This window comes from Protomyctophum bolini (assembly GCF_963924005.1).
Source record: "Protomyctophum bolini genome assembly, chromosome: 20".
In the NCBI taxonomy this organism is placed as follows: Eukaryota; Metazoa; Chordata; class Actinopteri; order Myctophiformes; family Myctophidae; genus Protomyctophum; species Protomyctophum bolini.
This window is the reverse complement of record NC_137881.1, coordinates 21,807,899-21,831,771: the sequence shown is the minus strand read 5'-3', so window position 1 is coordinate 21,831,771 and position 23,873 is coordinate 21,807,899. Positions and strand designations below refer to the sequence as shown.

At 41.9% G+C, this 23,873-nt stretch overlaps 2 protein-coding genes across 3 annotated transcripts in view; one reads left to right on the top strand and one right to left on the bottom strand.

The window, feature by feature from the left end:
- The window catches only part of LOC308335253 (disks large homolog 4-like), a gene marked incomplete at both ends in the record, with an annotated part of 28,252 nt that extends 19,881 nt beyond the window's left edge, over positions 1-8,371 (top strand). Inside the window, 12 exons of the mRNA XM_080792271.1 lie at positions 78-192; positions 717-873; positions 979-1,081; positions 1,270-1,366; positions 1,603-1,779; positions 3,820-3,857; positions 4,043-4,090; positions 6,152-6,253; positions 6,795-6,967; positions 7,401-7,510; positions 7,967-8,058; positions 8,265-8,371. Coding sequence (XP_080648397.1) covers positions 78-192; positions 717-873; positions 979-1,081; positions 1,270-1,366; positions 1,603-1,779; positions 3,820-3,857; positions 4,043-4,090; positions 6,152-6,253; positions 6,795-6,967; positions 7,401-7,510; positions 7,967-8,058; positions 8,265-8,371 — 1,319 coding nt within the window. The remainder of the gene's footprint in view (positions 1-77; positions 193-716; positions 874-978; positions 1,082-1,269; positions 1,367-1,602; positions 1,780-3,819; positions 3,858-4,042; positions 4,091-6,151; positions 6,254-6,794; positions 6,968-7,400; positions 7,511-7,966; positions 8,059-8,264) is intronic.
- A 4,449-nt stretch (positions 8,372-12,820) lies between these two features.
- Positions 12,821-23,052, bottom strand: hmgb2b (high mobility group box 2b). 2 transcript variants are annotated; one of them, XM_080791975.1, is made up of 6 exons: positions 22,956-23,052; positions 18,452-18,603; positions 17,504-17,655; positions 15,742-15,800; positions 15,203-15,321; positions 12,821-14,430 (listed from the first exon to the last, which is right to left on the bottom strand). In XM_080791975.1, the coding sequence occupies exons 2-6, from the start codon at positions 18,599-18,601 to the stop codon at positions 14,302-14,304; spliced, it is 609 nt and encodes a 202-aa protein (XP_080648101.1). In that variant the 5' UTR covers positions 18,602-18,603; positions 22,956-23,052; the 3' UTR covers positions 12,821-14,301. The 2 variants fall into 2 exon arrangements, with proteins under 2 accessions (XP_080648101.1, XP_080648102.1); XM_080791976.1 differs by having other exon boundaries at positions 15,203-15,318.
- Between the last annotated feature and the right edge of the window lie 821 nt (positions 23,053-23,873).

The window sequence follows — 23,873 nt, the reverse complement described above, 5'->3', positions numbered from 1 at the left end:
ACACACACACACACACAGGAGTATTATGCATGTGGCGTGTATTAATTGTGTGTATTTTGTGTCATTGTTTATTGCAGCCTACATGGAGGCAGATTATTTGTCAGATTACCCACAACAAGCTCTCCCTCCATCGTCTCCACGGCGCTACTCCCCCATCCCCCGAGGCATGATGGGAGACGATGATTACTCAAGGTACATTTTTTTTAAAGATTATCTGAATTGAATCGAAGACCAAGCCAACCGCAAATCAAGCTTGTTTTGATCTAAAACGCAGCCTGGGAGAAGAATCCGAGATATGAGGATTCTATGAACTGACCCCCAGTTTGACATGCATTAGTCTATACGGACCCCCATTGAATGGCATTTCTATCTCTGGGACCCTTATATTGTAAAATCACTGTTAGTTTAACTCTTGAGAGTGTACAAATGGAACCATTTGTACACTTTCAGAGTTACAGACCCATCAGGGTCCATTTGGTTCCAAACTATCATTTAGCTGCATGGGGACCCCCTGGAACTCCCTCAAGGACCCATGGGGGTCACCTGACCCCACTTTGGGAACCTCTGCCATATGAGCCACCACAGAGCTAAAGCATGATGATGTTGATGTCCTCACAAGTATATTAACATAAAGGTGTGTGTGTGTGTGTGTGTGTGTGTGTGTGTGTGTGTGTGTGTGTGTGTGTGTGTGTGTGTGTGTGTGTGTGTGTGTGAAGGGACGTACGCAGGGTGTGTGTGCATCGAGGGTCTTCAGGTCTGGGCTTCAACATCGTGGGAGGTGAAGACGGAGAAGGGATCTTCATCAGCTTCATCCTGGCCGGAGGTCCAGCTGATCTGACCGGACAGCTGTATAAAGGAGACCAAATCATTAGTGTAAATATACACGCACGCACGCACGCAGCTGATTGTTTGATTCAGGCAGTTGATTTGTTCACAAATATGTTGTATCATGGTGTGTGTGTGTGTGTGTGTTTATAGGTGAACGGTTCAGATCTCAGACACGCGACCCATGAGCAAGCAGCGGCCGCCCTGAAGAATGCTGGACAGACCGTTACAATAGTAACACAATACAGACCTGAAGGTAAGGTCATGACCCCATGACACCCATGACCCTAAACCCCTGATAGTAGCACCGTACACACCTGGGAGGTAACCATAGTAACCTAGTAACACATATGGAAAATGATTAAAATTAAATAACACGTGTGTGTGTGTGTGTGTGTGTGTGTGTGTGTGTGTGTGTGTGTGTGTGTGTGTGTGTGCGTACAGAGTACAGTCGCTTCGAGGCTAAGATTCATGACCTCAGAGAACAGATGATGAACAATACACAACACTCGTCAGGATCACTGAGGAGCTTCTATGTCAGGTATGCACACACACACACACACGCACACACACACACAGTACACGACTAAAGTTTGACTATACAATCATGGTTGGTTGTAGAGTATATTGTTTGAGTACAAACATAGGGACATAGATAGGGACATTGCTGTTCCTTGGAGTGGTTGCACCACTCAAAAACTACAACAATCATGATTGGTTGCAGAGCATATTATTTGACTACAACAAACTACAACAATCATGCATGGTTGGTTGCAGGGCATTATTTGACTACAACAAACAGTGGGACTGTGGCGTCCTATCACAAGCCTTGGACTTCAACTTTGGGGAGGTGCTTCACGTGATTGACAGCTCGGACGATGAATGGTGGCAGGCCAGACGACTGACCCAGCAGGGAGAACTAGAGGAAGTGGGATTTATACCTTCAAAACAAAGGTACGCACACATGCACGCACAGGTGCGCCCCTCTTTTACCCTATGTCCTGTTTTGGGTGGCTGTGCAAGCTGTCTGTTTTTTCTCTTCAATAAATTCCTTCAAATGTGTGGGGTTTTGCGCATATCTGTAGGCTACACTCAAACAGACCATTATTTACAATGCATGTTCGGTGGTTCGTTTGTTAAAACACTCTGTGCTCCTCGAGCAATAAGGCTCGCTGGTCGCTGCTCCGGCTGCCACCAGCGAGCGAGCTCTTTAGTGCTCTTCTGCTAATTGACAGAATATGATTTTGTACAACTGTAATGTTCTATTGCAGTGTATGGGACTGCCACTTAACATCAAGATAAACCGCAGCCAATGAAGACAGAGTCGAAGGTGGAATTGACTGTTTACTTCATGACAAAGCGGTGAAAACTGCAAAAATAATAAAACAATACATTCAGAGTTGTTCTTAATTGACAGCATTCCAATCATTTCACAACTAAATAAACCCAGGTAATTAACAATCATACACACACTAGCTAAACCACATACACTCATCAGTGTTGATTAGTAGGATGACATACACCTGAGGCTAGGCTAGACTAGGCTATGTTCTGCAGACAACAGTAAACATTGTCAAAAACGTTTCCAAATACAAAAATAAACATAACGAAATACCACAAAATTGTACAGAAAGTTAGCATATCTAACATCAACTGCAACTTACAGCATTGCCTCTCAAAAGCTTCCAAGTTGGTAGATGTTTTCTTTTCTTAGGCTTACAGCTCTGAACAGTGTGTGTTTACTCTCTGCACTGCTGCATAAAATATGGTGCTCACAGGAAGTGACTCTCATTATATACTGATTTCTTCAAAATAAAAGTACACAGGATGACAATAAAGTAGTTGCAGGCTTTTCTAAAGCGGACAGAATTACCAACATTGCTTAGAATTGCCTTAAAGGCAAGACAACAACCTAGCAAACATGGGCGACGGGCGTAACTACCATTGAGGACACTGAGGTCATGACCTTGGTATTTACCAGACAAAGAAAAATAATATATATATATTCGTGCGGTGCAGCAAAGATATTACAACACCAAAATTACGTGGGAGACTGGATAGCCTGTGATCACTGATCATACTCTCTCTCGCTCTCCACGTCTCTCTCTATTGCTCTCTCTCTCACTCTCTCTCATGAAATGGCTCCCGCCGCCCACTATCCCCTCACATCTACCCGCTTGGCGCTTGCTATGGTAATAGGCCTACACATAAATAAAACGTGCTTGACATGTTGATAACTTGTGCTTTGAATTATGAATCGTTTGATCGCTTGTTCACCCGTGCACGCTTTGCGTGCACATTTCTTCCTCAAATTGTGCTGATAGGGGAGACACGTCCTAGCTAAGCTAACCTAACCTAACCTAACCTGTGTTACATTTAATTTCATTGAATTGTGACGTCTCAATTTTGCCTAATCATAAATCCAGCCAAATTAATTAATTAATATCTTTGTGGTTGATGGCTGAATAGATAGATGATAGGCTGGCCTTGATTCAACTTAAAGCTGGTATAGGCAGGATTCGTATCCGGGTCTAAAAAATTCCATGTATACAACATCTTCCATATAGAGAGTATGCACATGCATGATTTTCCCATCAGGACACGCCCCATCATCTAGACTGAGTGGCAAAACATTGAGCAGCATGGAGTGTTTGAGTTTGGAAGCACTCGTTGGAAATCACTCAACCGTCCTGCGTACCACCCGTTTCTAAATGTCACATAATGCAGGAGGCAGCAAAATGTGTTATTGAAAACAAGCACTTCCAAACTCTGACAGTTAGAAAAATAACATTGTTTAATGCACAGTAAATATCATAATAATCTAATATGATATGTGTAGTTCTTTATAGCCTCTTAATTTTGATCTCAAAGTGCACCTGATTGAAGCATTTTCATCGCAAATTTACAATCTTGATTTTGTTATTATTTATGACCAATTTTAATGGAAAACTGTCTGTCTGTCTGTCTGTCTCTCTCTCTCTCTCTCTCTAACAGAGTGGAGAGAAAGGAATGGTCCAGAATCAACCATAAAGGTAAAACGTGTGTGTGTGTGTGTGCGCGCGTGCCGTTTCATGGCAATCGGAAGCTGCGTCCATGATACGAGGCATTTTGTACAACATTTTTGTAATTTTCTTACAATTTACAATTCACAATTTAGGCGTTTAGCAGACGCTCATACTGTGTGTGTTTGTGTTCCGCATGTGTGTTTTTTTTCCAGGTACAGATGGTTTCATTCAGAGCTACGAGTTGGTCATCCAGACTGAAGGTCAGTCTAATTAAACATCTTTATTTATACACTTTATTAAATGCTCTTAATTTATTTATGTATTTATACACATTATAGCCCTCATTTATCAATGTGATTTACACCCAAAAATGGGCAATCTGCGAAATCACCGCCATTTTCGGCATTTATCATTCCAGCGTGACTTTGAACTTTGACGTGCGCCATGCCACAACTATTTTTCTGTCAAGCGGATTGTCTGACCAGCTGACAGGCATCTAAACATATATGTATTCACTATAAATCTAATAAATAATACGTATATTTAGTAAAAGTATATATATCGACAATATGTCATATGAAATTGGTAGGATATTTCCAACTTATACATGCAATTACAATTGCACAATAAAAACAATATAAAGTGTTTACAATGTTACAAATTAGATGCTTAATCAAACAGTGCTTTGGCTCTGTTAAAACGTATGCGAGTGCGTATGTATGTGCAAGAAGATTTTGACCACGGGAGCGCAGTGGGATGCCTATAAAAAATCCCTGTAATAATATAACATTTAGATTTTGGCATAAATGGACATGCGCATCTATTTTATTTCCAAGTGACAATGAGAAGCATAGCTTGCGTATTTGCAAATGGTAGGCTAAGTTAGGCGCTTAATCATTCACCCAGGCCATTTAAATAAGTGCTTTAACAGTCATTCAGATACATTGCAGATCTGGATCATCAGACCACTAGGCTGCCACTGAGCGCTTATGCGAGAGCATTTTCGAGAGTCGGGACCAGCGGGCACCGCTGTTTAAAAAAAAAAAGCATGGACAGTGAGGTCTCCTAACGTATATACAGTAGGCTACGTCCTCCAGAGTTATGTAGAACCTGCGTTAAGGATAGAAGGATAGAAACCACACGCTCCAAAACATGTGCCGAGTGCAGGTGATATCTCCATACTGTGGATTAATTTGGGCCAAAGAGATCGGAGATATAAGTACCATCCATCCACCCAGCAGCACACACCAGCCTTCATCCATATGTTTATGCATTCATCCATAAATGTTGATTATGCCTGCCTTGCCAGGCTATCTCTCATTAACGTGGCGTCACTCACAGCAGTACAACTCACTGTGGATCGCATACATGAATGATTTAAAGTGCCCTGCGCACTTCTTAAGAATGGATTCATTCAATTAACCTACAAACCAATTCCATGGTAACTGTGATGTGTGATTAATGTAGCCTACTAGGCCTACTACTTGACAAACGTTGTACCCACACGGAATAATCCTACTGGCAAAAAAAGGATGTTTCTTTCCACTGTGCCAAATTAATTATGTACACTTACAAGTACCTATTGGCCTTTCCACATGTTTTTTAGTCGTATTCCAGTTGTTCATGTCGTGAAATAGGGGTGTTTCGAGAATATTCAAGGACGTGTTATTTAAATGACGGTCGGTTTCAGCCGTGACATTTATCAAAGCTCGGACCAAATTGACGCTATAGGACCAGCTGTATAGGATCACTTGATAAATGGCACGTTGACGTGGGCGTAGGCCAAAACCCACAATCGAATTTAAAGGACCACTTCACCACTTTTCAACCTATCTTCATATAATAGGTCCTCACTAATAATCATGATAAAATGGCACGATTTATTTCTACTCAGTCTGTCTCATAGGAGGGCTGTGGGCAGTTTAGAAACCGTCTTCCAGTGACATCATCATTAGGCAGATTTTTTTTTTTTTTATATTTCTTTACAAAAATGTTTAGATTTTCATTATCGTGAGAACGATGGCTTCCATTTTCGCATTGCAACTTTTCAGGACTAGAAAGCCTGCAGTTTCTATTAGCTTGTATTCCCCATCGATGATGTCACTGGAAGACGGTTTCTGAACTGCCCACAGCCCTCCTATGAGACACAGACCGAGTAGAAACAAATTGCGCCATTTTTTCATGATTATTAGTGAGGACCTAGTATATGAAGATAGGTTGAAAAGTGGTGAAGTGGTCCTTTAAGGCAGAATTGATGAATGAGGCCATATAACTCCCATAACTCTCTCTCTCTCTCTCTCTCTCTCTCTCTGTCTGTCTAGTGGATTACGCTCGACCGATCATCATTCTGGGGCCGACCAAGGACAGAGTGAATGACGATCTGTTGTCCGAGTTCCCCGACAAGTTTGGTTCCTGTGTCCCTCGTAAGACTCACTTCTGACCGCTGGCGGTCACTATTATCATCAACTGAAACAATTTGACGCAATCCAATAGGCCTGGTTCTCTATGGCATGTGGTTCCAATCCAATAGGCCTAGTTCTCTATGGCATGTGGTTCCAATCCAATAGGCCTAGTTCTCTATGGCATGTGGTTCCCAAAGTGGGGATGGAGTTCCAGGGGGTCCCCAGCTAAATGATAGTGGTCCGTTTTGTTCCATTTGTACACTTTAGAGTTAAATTAACATTGATTTTACAATAAAGAATGGGGTCCCAGAGATAGAAATGCCATTAAATGGGGGTCCGTAGACTGCATGTCAAACTGGGGGTCCTTGAAATTAAACGGCTTAAGAATCACTGCTAGATTCGTAAAAGAACGTCTCTTATGGCGGCCCCTGGCATATCTCTTCAAATGGGCGGGCTGATTAGTGTCAATTTGGGGGTCCTTGACATGAAATAGTTTGGGAACCATTGCTCTATGGGAATTTAAAAAAAAAATACTTTACTCTCTCTCTCCATGTGTCTGCAGATACGACTCGCCCCCAGAGAGAGTACGAGGTGGATGGGCGGGACTACCACTTTGTGTCGTCACGGGAACAGATGGAGAGAGACATCCAATCACATCGCTTCATAGAGGCGGGTCAATACAACAACCACCTGTATGGCACCTCCGTGGAGAGCGTGAGAATGGTGGCTGAACAGGTGAGACAGACAGACAGACAGACAGACAGACAGTGTATACCTATGGTTTCAATGTACTTATTATTAGGGGTCAAGCCCAAAGTGCGTAGACCCTTTTTGTTATCGTAAAAACAAAATACGCCGTTTTAGCAGTTCTGAGCTATCGTTTTTCACAAAATTTGGCAACATGGTAGAGGGCTGTGAGGATCAGACAACCCCTTCAGCCAATCAGCCTAACCAAAAAAAACGCATACCTCCGCCGAATGCAAATGCGAAAGTTGTGCAACGTTGCACACACATCACATGGTGAAAAAGTACGCATTTTAATTGTCTAAATAAAGGGCATGGCCTAACGGCTCAATTGCGCCCCTACAAAAGTTTGTGATTACATTGTAAATTGTGAAATTGTACTGTGTGTGTGTGCGTGTGTGTGTGTGTGTGTGTGTTACAGCAGGGTAAACACTGTATATTGGACGTCTCTGCCAACGCAGTGAGGAGACTCCAGGCTGCTCATCTTCAACCCATCGCCATCTTCATACGACCTCGATCACTGCAGAACATACTGTAAGCACGCACGCGCACACACACACACACACACACACACACATCCACAAATTACAGTTAATTTTTACAGGGAAACTAATTTAACAGGGTTGGCAGTTCATGTGCATGTAATGGCCTATTCAATATTCATATATCCCGTTTTAGGTGATAAGGTGATTACCGAAACGGTGGCTAGTAAAAACAGAGAGATTTGTTGGGGTGAGCGGAGAGTCTCTTACTCAGTGACGTCATGTTGTAGTTTTAGTAAAATGAGAGACGTGTTGGGGTGAGTCTCTTATCACCACGGCTCAGTGACATCATATTGTAGTTTTAGTAAATACAGAGAGATATGTTTGGGTGAGTCTCTTACCACCGAGGCTCAGTAACGTCATGTGTTTGGGTGAGTAGCGAGTCTCTGTAACGCTATATTATATTGAAAGGTGAATATTCAAATTGTGTGTGCTTGTATGCGTGCAGGGACCTCAATAAACGTCTTTCAGAAGACCAGGCCAGGAAAGCGTTGGACAGAGCTATCAAACTGGAACAAGACTTTCTAGAGTGTTTCACAGGTAAACGATGTACCCTATAACCTATATACCCTAAATAGGGCCTAAACTAGGCCTATAGGTAAACTACTAGGGGTCCTTGAGAGTTCCAGGGTGTCCCCAGCTAAATGATAATTACCAAATGGACCCTTATAGGTCTGTAACTCTGAGAGTGTACAAATGGAACCATTCGAGGAGGTTATAACCCATGTTTAACCATGTTTCCATAGCCATGGTTGAAGGAGACAGCTTCGAGGAGGTTTACATGTTGGCCAAATCAGTGATAGAAGAACAGAGTGGACCTTACATCTGGATACCTGCTAGAGAAAGAATCTGATTGGACGAAACCTGACAGAGACAGGCTGTGATTGGACGAAACCTGCTAGAGACAGGCTGTGATTGGATACCTGCCAGAGACAGACTCTGAATGGATGATACCTGCTAGAAACAGACTCTGATTGGAGGAAACCTGACAGAGACAGGCTGTGATTGGACGAAACCTGACAGACCTGCCATCGTCTCCATGGCGACAGATGTTAACAGATATCATATGGGAATCCTGTCTGTCTGACAGATGCCTGTCTCATCTCTTCACCCGTCTCACCTCCAGTACAGATAGACCTGTCTGTCTGACAGAGATACCTGTCTCACCTCTTTACCTGTCTTTGGGTACAAGGGTCGGTGTGTATTTGTGTTTTCTTTTTCTTTCTTTTTTTTGGGGGGGGGGGTACCAAGACTGCAAAGAAAGACAAAAAAAGTTTAGTTCTGATGAGATGATTGCTTATTATTTATTAATCTTTATTATTATCATTATTATTAGTATTACTATAAATGATTGATTGATGTGAGACTGTACGATTCACTTGTTAAAGCTTATGTAGGCCTACTATTAATGTATTTATTTATTTGTGTCAATACTGACAATGCTAGATGCTAGTGTGCGTGTGTGTACGCGTGCATGTGTGTGTGCGATGTGCGCGTGTGTTTTGGTTTCAGTGGGTGTGACTTGACTCTTCAGGGAGGTACGAAACAACCCATAAGGACTACACTTCCCACAATCCCCTGTTCCTCCTGCACGTAATGATTGCCATGACAACACACACAACAACAAACAGAGGCTTGTGATTGATTGGCTGTGTTGGTTGGTCTGTGATCAAAACCTAGATGCCTCATGGAAGCGACCTCATTGGCCGCTGCAGTTCATTGGAGCGACCTCATTGGCCACTGCAGCTCTGGAGCAACCTGTGTCGCAGGGACGTCGGAAGTCAAGCAGAAGTGCAGAAGGCAAGCTGCCACTCAAAGTGACTACTGCTTGGCAAGCTTCCAAGTGCGCCACAGAAGCTTGCCTTGCATCGAGATACAGACATCCCAGAGCCGAAGGAAGCGTCTACCTTTCTATGTCTATGAAGATACAGACGCCCCAGAGCAGAAGGAGGCGTCTACCTTTCTATGTCTATGGAGATACAGACGCCCCAGAGCCGAAGGAGGCATCTACCTTTCTATGTCTATGGAGATACAGACGCCCCAGAGCCGAAGGAGGCCTCTACCTTTCTATGTCTATGGAGATACAGACGCCCCAGAGCCGAAGGAGGCATCTACCTTTCTATGTCTATGGAGATACAGACGCCCCAGAGCCGAAGGAGGCATCTACCTTTCTATTCAACATTCACAATGCTCTGCTTCAACCATGGACTACAAGTCCTGTCCCCTATAACAGCAGGACAGGCATACAATACCCACAATTCCCTATGTTATCCTTTCAACTTAACCCTTCCTTACCTTCCCTATTTAACTTTTAGCCCTTAACGTAAAGACATTCCCCTTTATCTTATCTGTATTCTCAACTCGACATTTAACCCTTAATCTGTACTCTAAATTTAACTATTTTATTTTTGTATATATATATTTGTTTTATTTTGTATAAAATGTTCGAACCATGGACTGACTGCAAGTCCCACAATGCACTCCTTCAACCATAGACTTAAAAATAATGTGGATGAAGGTAGCTGTCATGGTTTCTACAGACCAGTTTTAAAGCTGCTTTTTTTCAGCCAATTCCAATCCACCATTTTGGGATTTATAGTTTCCGAATGGACCATAATTTATTAAACACATTTCATAAAGCATAAAGTATTTATAACGTATTAAACAGCTCATATCATGATGATTGAAAGAAGACTCTAAGCCAGCGACTGAAAGCATAAAGTGTTCACTGTTAAAGGTAATCAAGTGTAAAATTACGGTCAAAAACCGTTTTCACTCAAATGGAGTGTAATTCCTTCTGCAGCCAGCAGGAGGGGCAACAGTGAAACCTGCTGGACTAGTAATGAGAACTACAGGCTGGTTCCGGGTTCGCACGCTTTCTAAATCGCCAACTAAAACTGCAGAACTACGGAGGCTCAAGGGTTCAAGCGTCACTTCCTGTTTGTATGGTCCCGATCGTCATGGTAACAACAACATCCCCCACTTCCTGTCTGTAGCGGACGTGATGAGGTAACAAGTAAAGAGCATCCCAGCGACGGACAAAGGAGCACGACTGCCCCGTGTGGACTGAAGTGGTACTGGTGACATGTAAAACAGCACCACCGTGTGGACAGTAAGTGTAATGACACGGTACTGATCACATTATGTAAAACACACCCCATGTGGACAGTGAGTGTAATGACATGGCACTGATCACATTATGTAAAACAACGCCACCGTGTGGACTAATGTGGTAAATACATACTGTGGAGGTGATAGACTGACACCATGGTGCGTATCCAGGGCGTAAAGCTGTGACTCCGCCCACCCCCGGCCATACGTTTAAAGATCTGTTGCCCGTGGACAAGGCACGCTACCTCCGCAAGTTAGATATTATCAGCATAGATGTTTGTCCGTATGTGATTAAGGATTGGACCAAGTTGCATTGACAGCCATAGAAAATTCTTACCCCGGGCTAAAACCGGAGGTGACATCACATTTGTGGGCGTTCCTGTCTAGCGTGGTGTCAGTCTATTGGACGGTTTTACTTTTTTTAAATATGCTTCACACTCACTCCGATTGGTTCAATTTAAACCAGAAATATCTGTTTTTCAAATCACAAGAAACAATTTAGTTTAGTCACTGGTTGACCGGTGACTTATTAAGATAGGTCACTGATGTTATGCTGAAGCTAGTGACATAACCAGATAGGTCACATGGTGTTATGCTGAATTCAGTGACTGGATGGATACATTACATGGCGTTATGCTGAATATGATAGATGGGTTTCCACTGGTAACTTAAGTGTCATATTGAAACTATAGTTTGACATATCTAGATAGGTTACATGGTGTTATGCTGAATGCAGTGAACTATATAGATAAGTTATGCCGAGTTCAGTCACTTATCTAGATTATTTCCACTGTTTACCTGTTATATTGAAACTAGTGACCTATCTAGATGCGTCACCGGTGTTGAGTTTTAAACCAGCATACAAATAGAGCCTTTTAAATTACACCCGACCTCTTGGTGGGCCCCACACCACATATTGAGAAACAGTTGGTTTCATATTAATTCTGTATATCAGGGTAACGACACACACACACACACGAAGGGCAGGCTTTCTATTTATGTATGTTAATATGAATATCAATTATATTGTAACAAGCCAACTGTATCCAAGCCCGTGCACACACCCACGCACACACACCTTATGTTGACAGAAATTTAGCCAGATGTGGTGTTTTAAAGGTTATTGTATGATAAATACTTACATGAATTAAATGCAATTAAATAATTAAATTATTGAAATAAATTCCATATAAAAATCAAACGCTGTGTGCGTGTGTGGGAGTCATGTTATGTGTTTTTGTGTGGTGTTGTCACTACTGTTGTGTACTGACTCACCTGCCAGTGAGGAGCCCCCACCAGGAGGACGTACTGTTGTATCTTCCTGGCTCACCTGTCAGTGAGGAGCCCCCACCTGGATTGCTGTGGTACCGAAAACCTAATCACATTTAATTAGTAATACACTACTGCTTTTCAGTCGTGAAAGTCATTCCCAACTAAGTAGGCCAGTGACCGACGGGCACAGGCCTAGTATGACAAAAGAAAGTTGGGTCAGATAACTCACGAATAGATTGAACAATATTTATAATAGAATGAGAATTCGTTTTTTACGTCCGGATACCCCGCATAGGACCGGCTTACAAGTGTGCATATAATAGTTTATCTAGCGTTAGGCTCTGCTACATTTCTCTTCCTGCTCGGCACAATTATACAACCATCATTAAACATTAAGAGCAGGGAGATATATATACACACACACACACACACACACAAAAACATCCCCCTTTAAGTATCATGCCAACTCCAATGTCACACTTTTAATTTATAATATATCACATGAACATCTTGCCATGTCCATTACTCCATTTACAATTCCGATTAGTGCTCAATAATTAATCAAAAAAGATTGAGATCTAGATTCAGACACGTATGCGATCAAGCACTTTGATGTTGTCTGTTTTAGTGGTTGGCTCCAGGTGCCACATTTTGAATTTGGTGCCGTACTTAGTTTAGACAGTTTTTGGTTTAGAAGTCATTGGTTAGACCAGTCATTAGTCCTACAACTACAACCCATCTCAAACCCTCACCCTAAACCTGGCGTGAGAAGTGATAGGCTATACTTAACCTTCAGTGGCTCCATCGCAACACGTGGGTGACTCCATTGGCGGATTAAGCTTATCTGCGCTGATCGCTGAATGCCATTTGGAAAGCGCAGATCAAAATAAAGGACAACAATAATAATGACTCCATAAGGTTTTGGATTTGTTACGTTTTTATTAGAAAAAGTTTTGTCTACAGTCGGTGGAGTTTCAACACAAAGAACTTTCCACCCGAAAAAAATAAAAAAAATAAAAACATCAAGGTTGCCATGGTGATCACACCGTTTACAAGAAGTAACCATACATGGTGATGGGGGAAGGAGGGGCGGAGTTAACTACTATCCTGGCCAATGATTGGCCAGTCTTTAACATGTGATGACTTCTAACATGCACACACGCACGCAAACACACACAAACACCCTCCCACACAGACATGTGCACGCACCCACATACACACACGCACACACACACACAGAGTTTGACATCATCACACTATGCCTAATTCTTTGCACTGAAAAGCACCGATCTACAAGCTCACAACGAGACGGGTTGTGAGCTTGTAGATATACATTTTCACCATGCAACCGTCCGTTGTGCGATTAAGTATTAATCCGGCATTTATATTTTGGTCAAATTACGTGAATTCTAAATTAACATTTGTATTTATTTTTTTGTCCCGAGACCTTTGTCCCGAGACCCTTCCCGAGTCCCAAGGCTGCTTGACTCTAATGATCCATCATCAAACCCTCTTATATAGTTTTATCGTTAACAAGAGTTGACCTTCAACGAGACTTTGAATCTGTCCGTGGTTCGAACTGCATTGAAATTAAAAAGTGTGTTCCGGTAAAAATGTCTCTGAAATAAATCGTCCTCACGGCCAAAATATTCACGGCATGTTGCATTGATGATTCTCTCACACGTACGTGTCGTGAACCAAAGCAAAGACATTCTTTCACACAACATGACTACCAAAGCAAAGATACTCAGCTTACGCACATGTTTTGGGGCATGTTGTAGCAAGGCTTGTCTTCTTTTACACAGTGTGACGACCAAAGCACACTACAGCCATTTACGTGACAGGAGTTCCAACTGGCTCTGTATTAATTACAATTATCATTTATTGGCATCATATGGAAAACGCATTTTATACCGTGACAGTTTTTTTTACGTTATCTTATCATTAAAAGTCTTAGGAATGTTCGATGTTGTCTTTTTGTTGTTCGATATCAGATTCTCCAGATATCGTCAAACTCTTTATTTCAGATTTCGATATTAAACAGAGACATTTCCCACCAAAACAAACAGGAAACACAAAAAGTAGCAGAAAAACGTCATCCAAATCTTTGTCCACAATAAAGACTCTAGTACAGACCCATGAGTCACTCCGGCCAACCATACAGGATTCAATTTCATTTAGATTCTAAAAGTTTTTTAAATTCTGGAAAGATTTTTTTTTATCCAATTATCAATATGCCTAAACTCTGAAACGAACGGACGCACGCACACACACAAACACAAACACACACACACACACACACACACACACACACACACACACAGTATCTCATCATTCATTCGGTTGAATCGTGGTCAGAGTAAATAAAATACTCATTCATTTTGTCGTTTTTCTTTTTTTTCACTCGTCATCGTCGTCGTCATCATCGTCATCGTCACCTTCCTCGTCGTCGTCGTCGTCATTAGTTCCCTGAGCTGAAGATCCCGGTGCTCGGGAGAACGTACCGCCCCCGCGGTACGCTACCATGTCCTGTAACCATGACGACACACACACACGGTAAGTGTCATATCTAGGGATGGAGCCCGATGACAAATTTAGTATCAATAAGGTTTGAGCTTATCGTGTACCCGGTATGAATAAGCTTTGGGCTTATAGAGCTTGGTATCAAAGATAGCGGCACATGACGTCATGTTTAAACGATCAAGACAAGAGGCAATCAAAAAATACATCTAATCACCCATGCTGGCACAAACTTATGTGACATAAACGTGTATGGAAATCTGCGAATCTTCATTAATTTTTTAGACGGTGGTCAGCCACAAACTGTCACAGGTAACTGGCCAATAAAAAAAAGATACCGGTTCATCTCATGTCTTTCCACAAAATATCGTGACATATAACACCTCATCTACACTGCCAGCGATGCGATACATGTTTTTCAACGACTGCCCTGACGGACTTTTAAAAGAAGTCACAGTTCGACTTATTAGGTTATTATTAACCAGAATCCCCAGTATTATATTTACCGCTTCTTGACGTCTCCATGCCGGTAAAGAAGTGCATACTTGAATAATTATAACTGCAACTGAAAAGGTGTCATATAATCCCATGAGGGATGGATGGGCCACAAATGCATTCATTCAACTTAATATTTCTCTCATTAGCATACACGTACACGGTCAAATTTATCTCATTAACGTAATATTTATTTCGTCAGCATGACCTTACCCGATCATACTTTTCTCATTAGCATTATATTTATCTCATTAAAATATTATTTATCTCATTAGCATAAACGTACCCGGTCGTATTTCTCCCGTAGTTTCTGAGCCTTCTCTTCGTACGGTAGTTTGTCAGACTGGGTGAGTTTGCTCCACATTTCTCCCAACTTCTTGGCACAGTCTCCTATGGACAGACCTGCTGACACACACACATAGAAATACACACACACACACATTAGACACTGTTAGGGTCCTAGTGATCCCTGGTAGCCATATGTGTTACTCCTTTTGGAGCCTAGACGTCATATAATGACGTAACACACACACACAGGGCTGCCGCTAGGGTGCTGCAAGCGGTGCGGTCACACAGACCTCTGCCATGCGTTTTTTAGTGTTCCGTTTCTTGAGGGCCGCTAGCCCACACAAGTTTTGTGTGTTTGTGTGTATGAGCACGGAATGTGCTCAGCTGAGCACGGAATGTGATGTATGATGATAAAAGTTTGTTTTTCCAAAATTCAGCTATAGTGTAGATTGTTGTCCTAACACAAACATCAAATGCCATTGACAATGAATGGAGAATTTACTGTACGTCATATGTAGACAAGCAAATCGACTATACCTGGGTACTGCTGCTTAATGCTGGGGCGGTACTCGGAGCAGAAGACGAAGAACGCAGACCTACACACACACACACACACACACACACAAAAATGACACAATGTTACAGAGGTGGTTATGCAGACCTTAAGCTGTAGTGTTGTATGTTAACTCATCCTGACATGAGGCAGTATTACATCATCATTATAGACTGACATGCTCATAAGATTATTCATAAAAGGCATTGTTCCATTATGGGAACAGCTGACAGAATTCTGCCTCAAATACTGGTATCTGCATCAGTGAGTATTGCATGTATTGATTCTACAGAAAGTCTTCTAAATCATGTGTTCTGAAAAACCCGTATCAGTGGTTCTCAAACTATTTCATGTCAAGGACCCCCAGAATGATATGAAATTGGCCACCGACCCCCATCTGAAAATATGTCGTTCTAGGGACCCCCCAGGAAGCAAAGATTTGAGCTAAAAACGTTCACTCTGAAAGAATATATATTCAAAGATTTGCGCCACATTTTCACGATTTTTCAAAAATAGCAGTTCTACAAGCTCGTAGCGCGGCACTCGGTGCCAAGCTATGAGCTTGTAGAACTGCTATTTTTCAATAGCTAAAGTATAACATAATCCTTAAAACACCAAAAGGGCCCGTCCTGAATGGGTTAATGACATTTCGGAGACCACTCATGTTTATGGAAAATGCTTCTGAACATTCCATCGCTAATTTGACAATGAAATACTCTAATCTCTTAAAATAACTAATAGCCGGAAATAGCCGATCTGCTGTTTTTTGGTGCGTGACGTGCTTTCAAAGAAGACAATGCTGGCTTGTACTATGGAATCCAAATGATAGAAATCAGTCGTGACAACTGAGAACTTCAATCTGTGAGTATTTGAGGCAGTATGTCATCAGCTGTTCTCATACTGGAACAAGTCTACCAAAAGAATGCCTCTCTTTATGAATAATTATAATAGTAATAATAATATTACTTGTGGGGGTCTCTTGTAGTAATAGATTAGTGTAATATATTACTTACGGGGGTCTCTTAATACTAATAAAACTATTTGTATAGCACCTTTCATGACATAAAATACAGCTCAAAGTGCTTTATTACAGAGCAATAGAGAAAAGAAAAAGAAAAAGAAAAGGCATTAAAATAATAGCAGTAATGCATGCAATACTTTGATTTTAAAATCTCAACTAAAAGCAAGAGTGTAGTCTTGAGCTGTGCTTTACAAATGTCTACAGAGGCTGCCTGTTGAAGGTATAGTGGGAGTTTGTTCCACACCGTAGAAGAAGAAAGCTGCTTCACCATGAATTGTTACTTGCCATTTTTGAGCTTTCCGTGTACATTGGCTTTGATTGGCTCAGGGCTTAAAGCCAAAAATAAATCCCAAGACTGAAAAAGATTTTTTTTCAAATCTGCAATGATCTCGTTAAATTACCCCTATGAAATCCTCAGGACTGAAATCCGTCCCCAGGACTGAGAACTTTAAGCCCTGTTGGCTGAGCAAAGTACATATTGAAGATAAAAGTGAGGGCAGAAAAGTGAAGACGGAAAAGTGAGGATGCGAATTGTGATTGGCCGGAATGAGATGATGAATGATGATAAGAGCGCCCCTCACTTCACACGGGTGTGATATTTTTACGCACATGGAGCAGGCCAGCAGTGGAGGACCTGAGGGGCACTGCTTATATAACTTATAGTTATGGTTGGGTATGGTAGGTAGGTGGTTAGGGTTAGTATCAGAGTATCATGTAGTACTTACGGGGGCCTCTTGGGGGCGTTGGGGTCTTTCCTCTTCCTCCCTCTCTTTCCAAAGCCTTTGGGAGGAACGTATTCCTTCATCTCTCTGTTGTAGCGAACCTTGTCTGCTTTGGCCATGTCCTCAAAACACTTCTTATCACTGGGAGTGAGTCCCTGAACAATATAAATATAAATATACATATAATTATTAATAAAACAATATATACATATGTCTTCAAATCAGTTTTTATCACTGGGAGTGAGTCACTATACAAGTTACCGTGACAACAGAGCCCATGGCCACACATGCCCAGTTAACTCGAACCTCTGCAGAATTCACAGAAACACCAATAATAAACTAAGGGCGCTCTGATTGTCATACATCATCATACATCATATTCTGTGCTCAGCTAATCAAATCATCTCAAATTTGGTACAAAAAACACACAAAGCTGGGAATAGGAGGTGCTAGCACCCCTCACAAATGGCACTGTCTTCCTAGGCCAGTGGTTCCCAAACTGTGGGCCCAAATGATGGGGGGTCCCAGATGATTAGCTTAATGTGCAACATTGTTTTCTCACTAACAGTAAAACCAACATACAGTAATGTACTGTACAGAAATGTAAATCTGTATAGAAATGTGGGCAAATTGTCAAATATTATGTAAGAAAGAGGCACACTTGAAATCTACTTGGAATATGGCTCTCATGAGTCTATACACCTGAACGTGATAAAAAAAAAAACACTCCTGTGTCGGGCGAGAACTCTCCTACACACAAACACACACTCACTCACACTCTTATGGAGATGGCAGGTGTGTGCTAACACACACACACATACACACGCACACCATGCAGGCTTTGACATTAAATGACAACTTTAGTTTTTTCAAAAAAACTAAAGTTGTCCTTTAATGTCAAAGCCTGCATGGTGTGTCTGTGTGTGTATGCGTGTGTGTGTGAGCACACACCTTCCATCTCTCGGAGCATTTCTTGGAGAACTCGGCGAAGTTGACAGACTGTTCGGGGTGTTTCTTGCGATGCTCCTCTCTGCACGTCTGCACAAAGAACGCATAGGCCGAGGTCTTGCCCTTCGGCTTGTTAAGGTCTCTGCGCATCATATCTGGTAGAGAGAGAGACAGGCAGGTAGACAGACAGACAGGTCATTATCAGTCTGTTGTGGTCCCTAATCATCATATCTGGTTGAGAGGGAGACAGGCAAGTAGACAGACAGACGGGTCATAGGGATCATGCACCAAATGGGAAATTCTTTGCCGAAACCAAATATAGGAAACAGTTGGCCGAAAACCGAATAGCCGAAAATGTATTATTAATTAATATTATATAAAATATAACCCATTTTTGTACCATTGCTGCAGAGCTACATTATAATGGGAAAAGACATGATTACATTTTGATCACGTCATCACAACAACAGTAGGTACTGTTCTTGGACTATTCGTTCCGGCTCTAAAATCAACCAAACCGAATATGCATTTTGTGTCACAATTCGGCCGAATATTCGGTGCATCCCTAATTATCAGTCTTTTATTATTAGAAGGTGTAGGCCATGGTTTCACCTTTCTGACAGACATACATACATACATACATACAGGTAGAGAGACAGACAGACTAAATGTAATTTCATAATTCTGTGTTCGGCAAGTCGTTGAGCGTCAATCATCCAATCCACTAAGAAAGAAACTCAAAGCAGGGGTGAATATCTAACGTTTTACATTTTACGTACAAGGTATGCCTCGTTGTAAAAAAAACACTATAGTATACAAAAAGGCGAACTAATCAACCAACGTTAAGTTTCCAAACTTAGTGGTGTGCTACAGAAACGGCACTAGATAAAGTGCCCCTCTGGGCACCAGGGCAGGTCAAGTTGTGGCCTACTGGTGGCGCTATAATAGGCCAATGTGAAAAGGGTGCCATTTCTTCTTACGCCTTGGATGGCAATTGGATGATTTGAGGCATTTTGTTCCAAAAATGTGTTTTACAAAAATCCACCTGTTGGTGGCACTATAACAGGCCAATGTGAAAAGGGTGGGACATACTCCTCAGCCTAGTAGGAAAGTCTGTGAAAGATTTCACGTAAATGCTGCGTTCATGATTTCAGGCTATTTGTTTGAAATGGGACAATCCTACAAAATTTGAAGCCTATGAGCAAATTGTAGTTGTACTCAGTGACCGCCGGTTGAAAACCACTGTACTACAGCATTGCTCCCTATCACAAAGAAAGGATACAATTGTTTTGGTTAAAATCTAAGAAAAAAGTAATTTTGGGTGTCCTGACCCTTAACCCTGTAACACCCAGCGCTGCAATACTACAACATATTTTAATTAATTAAATTATTATAATTTTTTTGTATGTTCTTTTTTCACCTAAAAGTCACCATTGATGTTCATTGCAATGCCATTGGTCATGATATTTGCATATACATACCCCCCCACAGAGGCTGAAATTCACACAAATTATAAATCTCTGAACCCTGATAAAAGTAAGTAAAAATAAATATGTTTTTTGTGATCATTAGAATGTCTTGAACATGTTTTATTCATTATTGCGAAAGATATCGCCCAAATGTAAATTATTAATTTATTATTATAATTGTATTATTATTATTATAAATGTGCATAACATTTGCAAAAATATATATATAAATAAATAAATATAATATATAATATATATTTTTTACATAATTTCCTCTGATAAGTCCTAGTAGTAAATAGTAGTAGTAAGGTTGAAATCTGTTTTTTGCAAGTAGAAATTAATCCGGGTTTTACAGGGTTAAATGTCTGACTGTACGCCTGTGTTGTTTACATTTATGACTAATAAAGTATTGTGTTATACTTTAGGCCTTAATGTCTGACTGTACCTCTGTGTTCTTTACATGTATGACTCCAATCCACTTATTTATAGGTATAGCATATTTCTCAACTCAAGGTTTACAAAGTACAGTAACAATTAACAAACTGTCTGTCTGCTGCATAGTGCCATGTCTGTCTGTCTGTTGCATAAGGCCATGTCTGTCTGTCTGTCTGATGCATAAGGCCATGTCTGTCTGTCTGTCTGTCTGATGCATTAAGGCCATGTCTGTCTGTCTGATGCATAAGGCCATGTCTGTCTGTCTGATGCATAAGGCCATGTCTGTCTGTCTGATGCATAAGGCCCTGTCTGTCTGTCTGATGCATAAGGCCATGTCTGTCTGTCTGATGCATAAGGCCATGTCTGTCTGTCTGATGCATAAGGCCCTGTCTGTCCGTCTGATGCATAAGGCCATGTCTGTCTGTCTGATGCATAAGGCCATGTCTGTCTGTCGCATAAGGCCATGTCTGTCTGTCTGTCTGATGCATAAGGCCATGTCTGTCTGTCGCATAAGGCCATGTCTGTCTGTCTGTCTGATGCATAAGGCCATGTCTGTCTGTCTGTCTGATGCATAAGGCCATGTCTATCTGTCTGTCTGTCGCATAAGGCCATGTCTGTCTGTCTGTCTGATGCATAAGGTCATGTCTGTCTGATGCATAAGGCCATGTCTATCTGTCTGTTGCATAAGGCCAAGTCTGTCTGGGGCGCCCGCTGGCTTAGTGGTCCAGGCACATGCCACATATAGCCTCTAGCGGCTGGCCTGACCAGTGACCGCGCGTTGCATGTTCGAGTCCCGCTCATGACGACCTTTAGCGCATGAATGTCTCTCCCCTTCTCTCTCTCCCCTGTCAATCTCCACTTGTATCTATCAATAAAGGCAGAAAAGCCTAAAACAAATCTTTAAAAAACCTGGAAAAGGCCATGTCTGTCTGTCAGTCTGATGCATAAGGCCATGTCGGTCTGCATAGTGTGTATTGTAGAAGCATGCATGTGAAATGTTCTGTTACAACAGAGTGAAATATATAGTAGATCTACAAGCTCATAACAGTGTCAAGCAAAATCAGTGGGGAAATAGCAGATCTACAATCCCACAGCGCAGTGTGAGCTTGTAGATCTGCTAGTCAGTTTTTTTTCATAAATAAAAACATTATAGTGAAATTACCTTTTAATCTATTACAGACAGATATTCAGAACATCATTTGAGTGAAATGACCCTTTAACCCAACTAAGCCTAGTGTTTTCAAGCAGGGCAAAATAAATATTTTACACTGAATAATTAATATATAATAATAATCAATAAATGGTAAAACATGGTAAAACATGTCAATCTTTGAAATATCATCATTCCATCAACAAATGAGACAGAGCAGAAATAAACATTCCATAATGATTTATTACCCCCTCCCTCTCTCTCTCTTTTCCCTTTCTTCAATAACAAAGAAAGAGAAAAAAACCCAGATGGAATCCATTTTAAATGCAGCTTCATGCGGACCTGAAGGAGGCCATGCAGAGAGACACAAAAAAAGAACGAAAAAACACAAACAAATGAACAAAACAAACCCAAAAACAAACAAATGAATGAAATGAATGGATGGAAACACATTTCTATTCATTTCTATGGCGCAGTTAGCATGCTAGCGAGGCTAACGTCGTATTTCTATTCATTTATATGGTGCGGTTAGCATTCTAGCGAGGCTAACTGCAGCCTCACTCACATTTCTATTATTTTCTATGGGACAGTTAGCATCGCTAGCACGCTAGCCCGGGTGCTAACTGCAGTAGAATATGAATGAACGGCGGGTTGTTAGCACCGCTTAGCATGCTAACGACACCATTACAACAGAAACGGACGGCGTGCTGCAGTTAGCCTCGTTAGCATGCTAACTGCAGTATAATGGACGACGGACGGTGTTAGCATGCTAACGTGGCTAACTGCAGCACAATGGACGGCGGACGGGGTTAGTTAGCCTCGCTAGCATGCTAACGTGGCTAACCGTGTAAAACTGCATAGAGAACAATGGAGAGTTTTCCTCCATGTTCTTTTCTTCCCGCTCGCTCTCCCATCCCCCTCCGCTAGCATTGAACACATGCTAACGGAGGCTAACCCCGTTCCAAACAGACAACTGTACGGGCACGCACGTACACACACAGCACAAACACACAACAAAAAAACGTTTCCGCGCGCAACACAACAATAACAATAACAGCAGCAGCACGAGCATGTGTGTCTCGAGCGGCGGCGGCCGTTATACAACTGCTACTAAAATAACTGACCGTTAGGATTATTATAATTAGTATTAACGGTCACTTTGTTGAGGGTGAAAGAGAAAAAAAGCGTTGCTTTCATTATGAACGTCCCGCCGGGACTCGAACCGGCGACCCTTCAGGTGGTCCAGTTTTAGAGACCTAAAGAACCAATAGTCTAAATAAAGCTGGACCTGATCAACATTATCGATCACTCACCAATAAATAGATCACCGTTATTGATGAAGAGCTAGGGGAACACATTGGCATGCTGTGTCTGTGTGAGTTAGTGGTGTGTATTTGTTTATATACTCATATAAATGTAGTTTGCACATAAACATAGCAAAGAATGCACTTACTGTTGTGTAGTTTAGTTGTGTAGTTTAGATGTGTTGGTGTGTGTTGCAGTGTGTCTCGCGCTCCTCGGCACAAGAACTCACTGAGAATGCACGGCGTCGTCGCAGCTCACGCACTGGCCCCGCCCACCGGTCAGGACCACCATTGGTTCGTTTCATATACTCTAAGGTCTCATCCCACTGGTTACCAAACGGGACCTTAGAGTTATTGGGACACATTTGTGGGACCCATTTTTAGGGGTCCCTTACATTTTTGAGTGGTGCAACCACTCCAAGGAACAGCAATGTCCGTGTTAACCTATATGTGACTATGAGTAGCAGTAGGGGCCAAAGTGGCGCTTTGTCACACATCTTGTTTAACAAATTAAATGACTGGAGTAATTTCTTGAATAAATATCCTACAATACAATTTAAGAAATTCCATAAATTAGAAAACAAATTAAAAAACCCAAATTCAAGAACTAGGGAAAATAATCGATCTGCAAGCTCACAGCGCAGCGCAAAGCGATGCGTTGTGTGCTTGTAGATCTGCTATTTTCACTAGTTTGGGTCCCGGGCAAACTATTAATGCCTAAAAAGTTTTGGAATTGGAACCACTGGATTCTAGCCTAAGGGGGGCGGGGCCAGGTGGAGGGTGTGTGTGTGTGTGGGGGGGGGGGGAGGACTCTTTTTAATACGAAGTACGATTGGCTCCCGAGGCCGCTGGACCGGGTTTTAGAGTGAGGTGGGCGGGGGCTCGCTGACACTCGTTCGCGAGTGTCAGTAAAACATGAGTGAGCCCCGGTTCGTCCGAATAAAGACGGCGTTCGGAAATAGTGCATTGAGCGCACTGTGCAATGTAAACTACGGTAATAGGTGAGTGCGCTCATGTGCGGTATTTCCGAACACGCCCAAAGTCAGTGTCTGGGTGGAAACCTCATT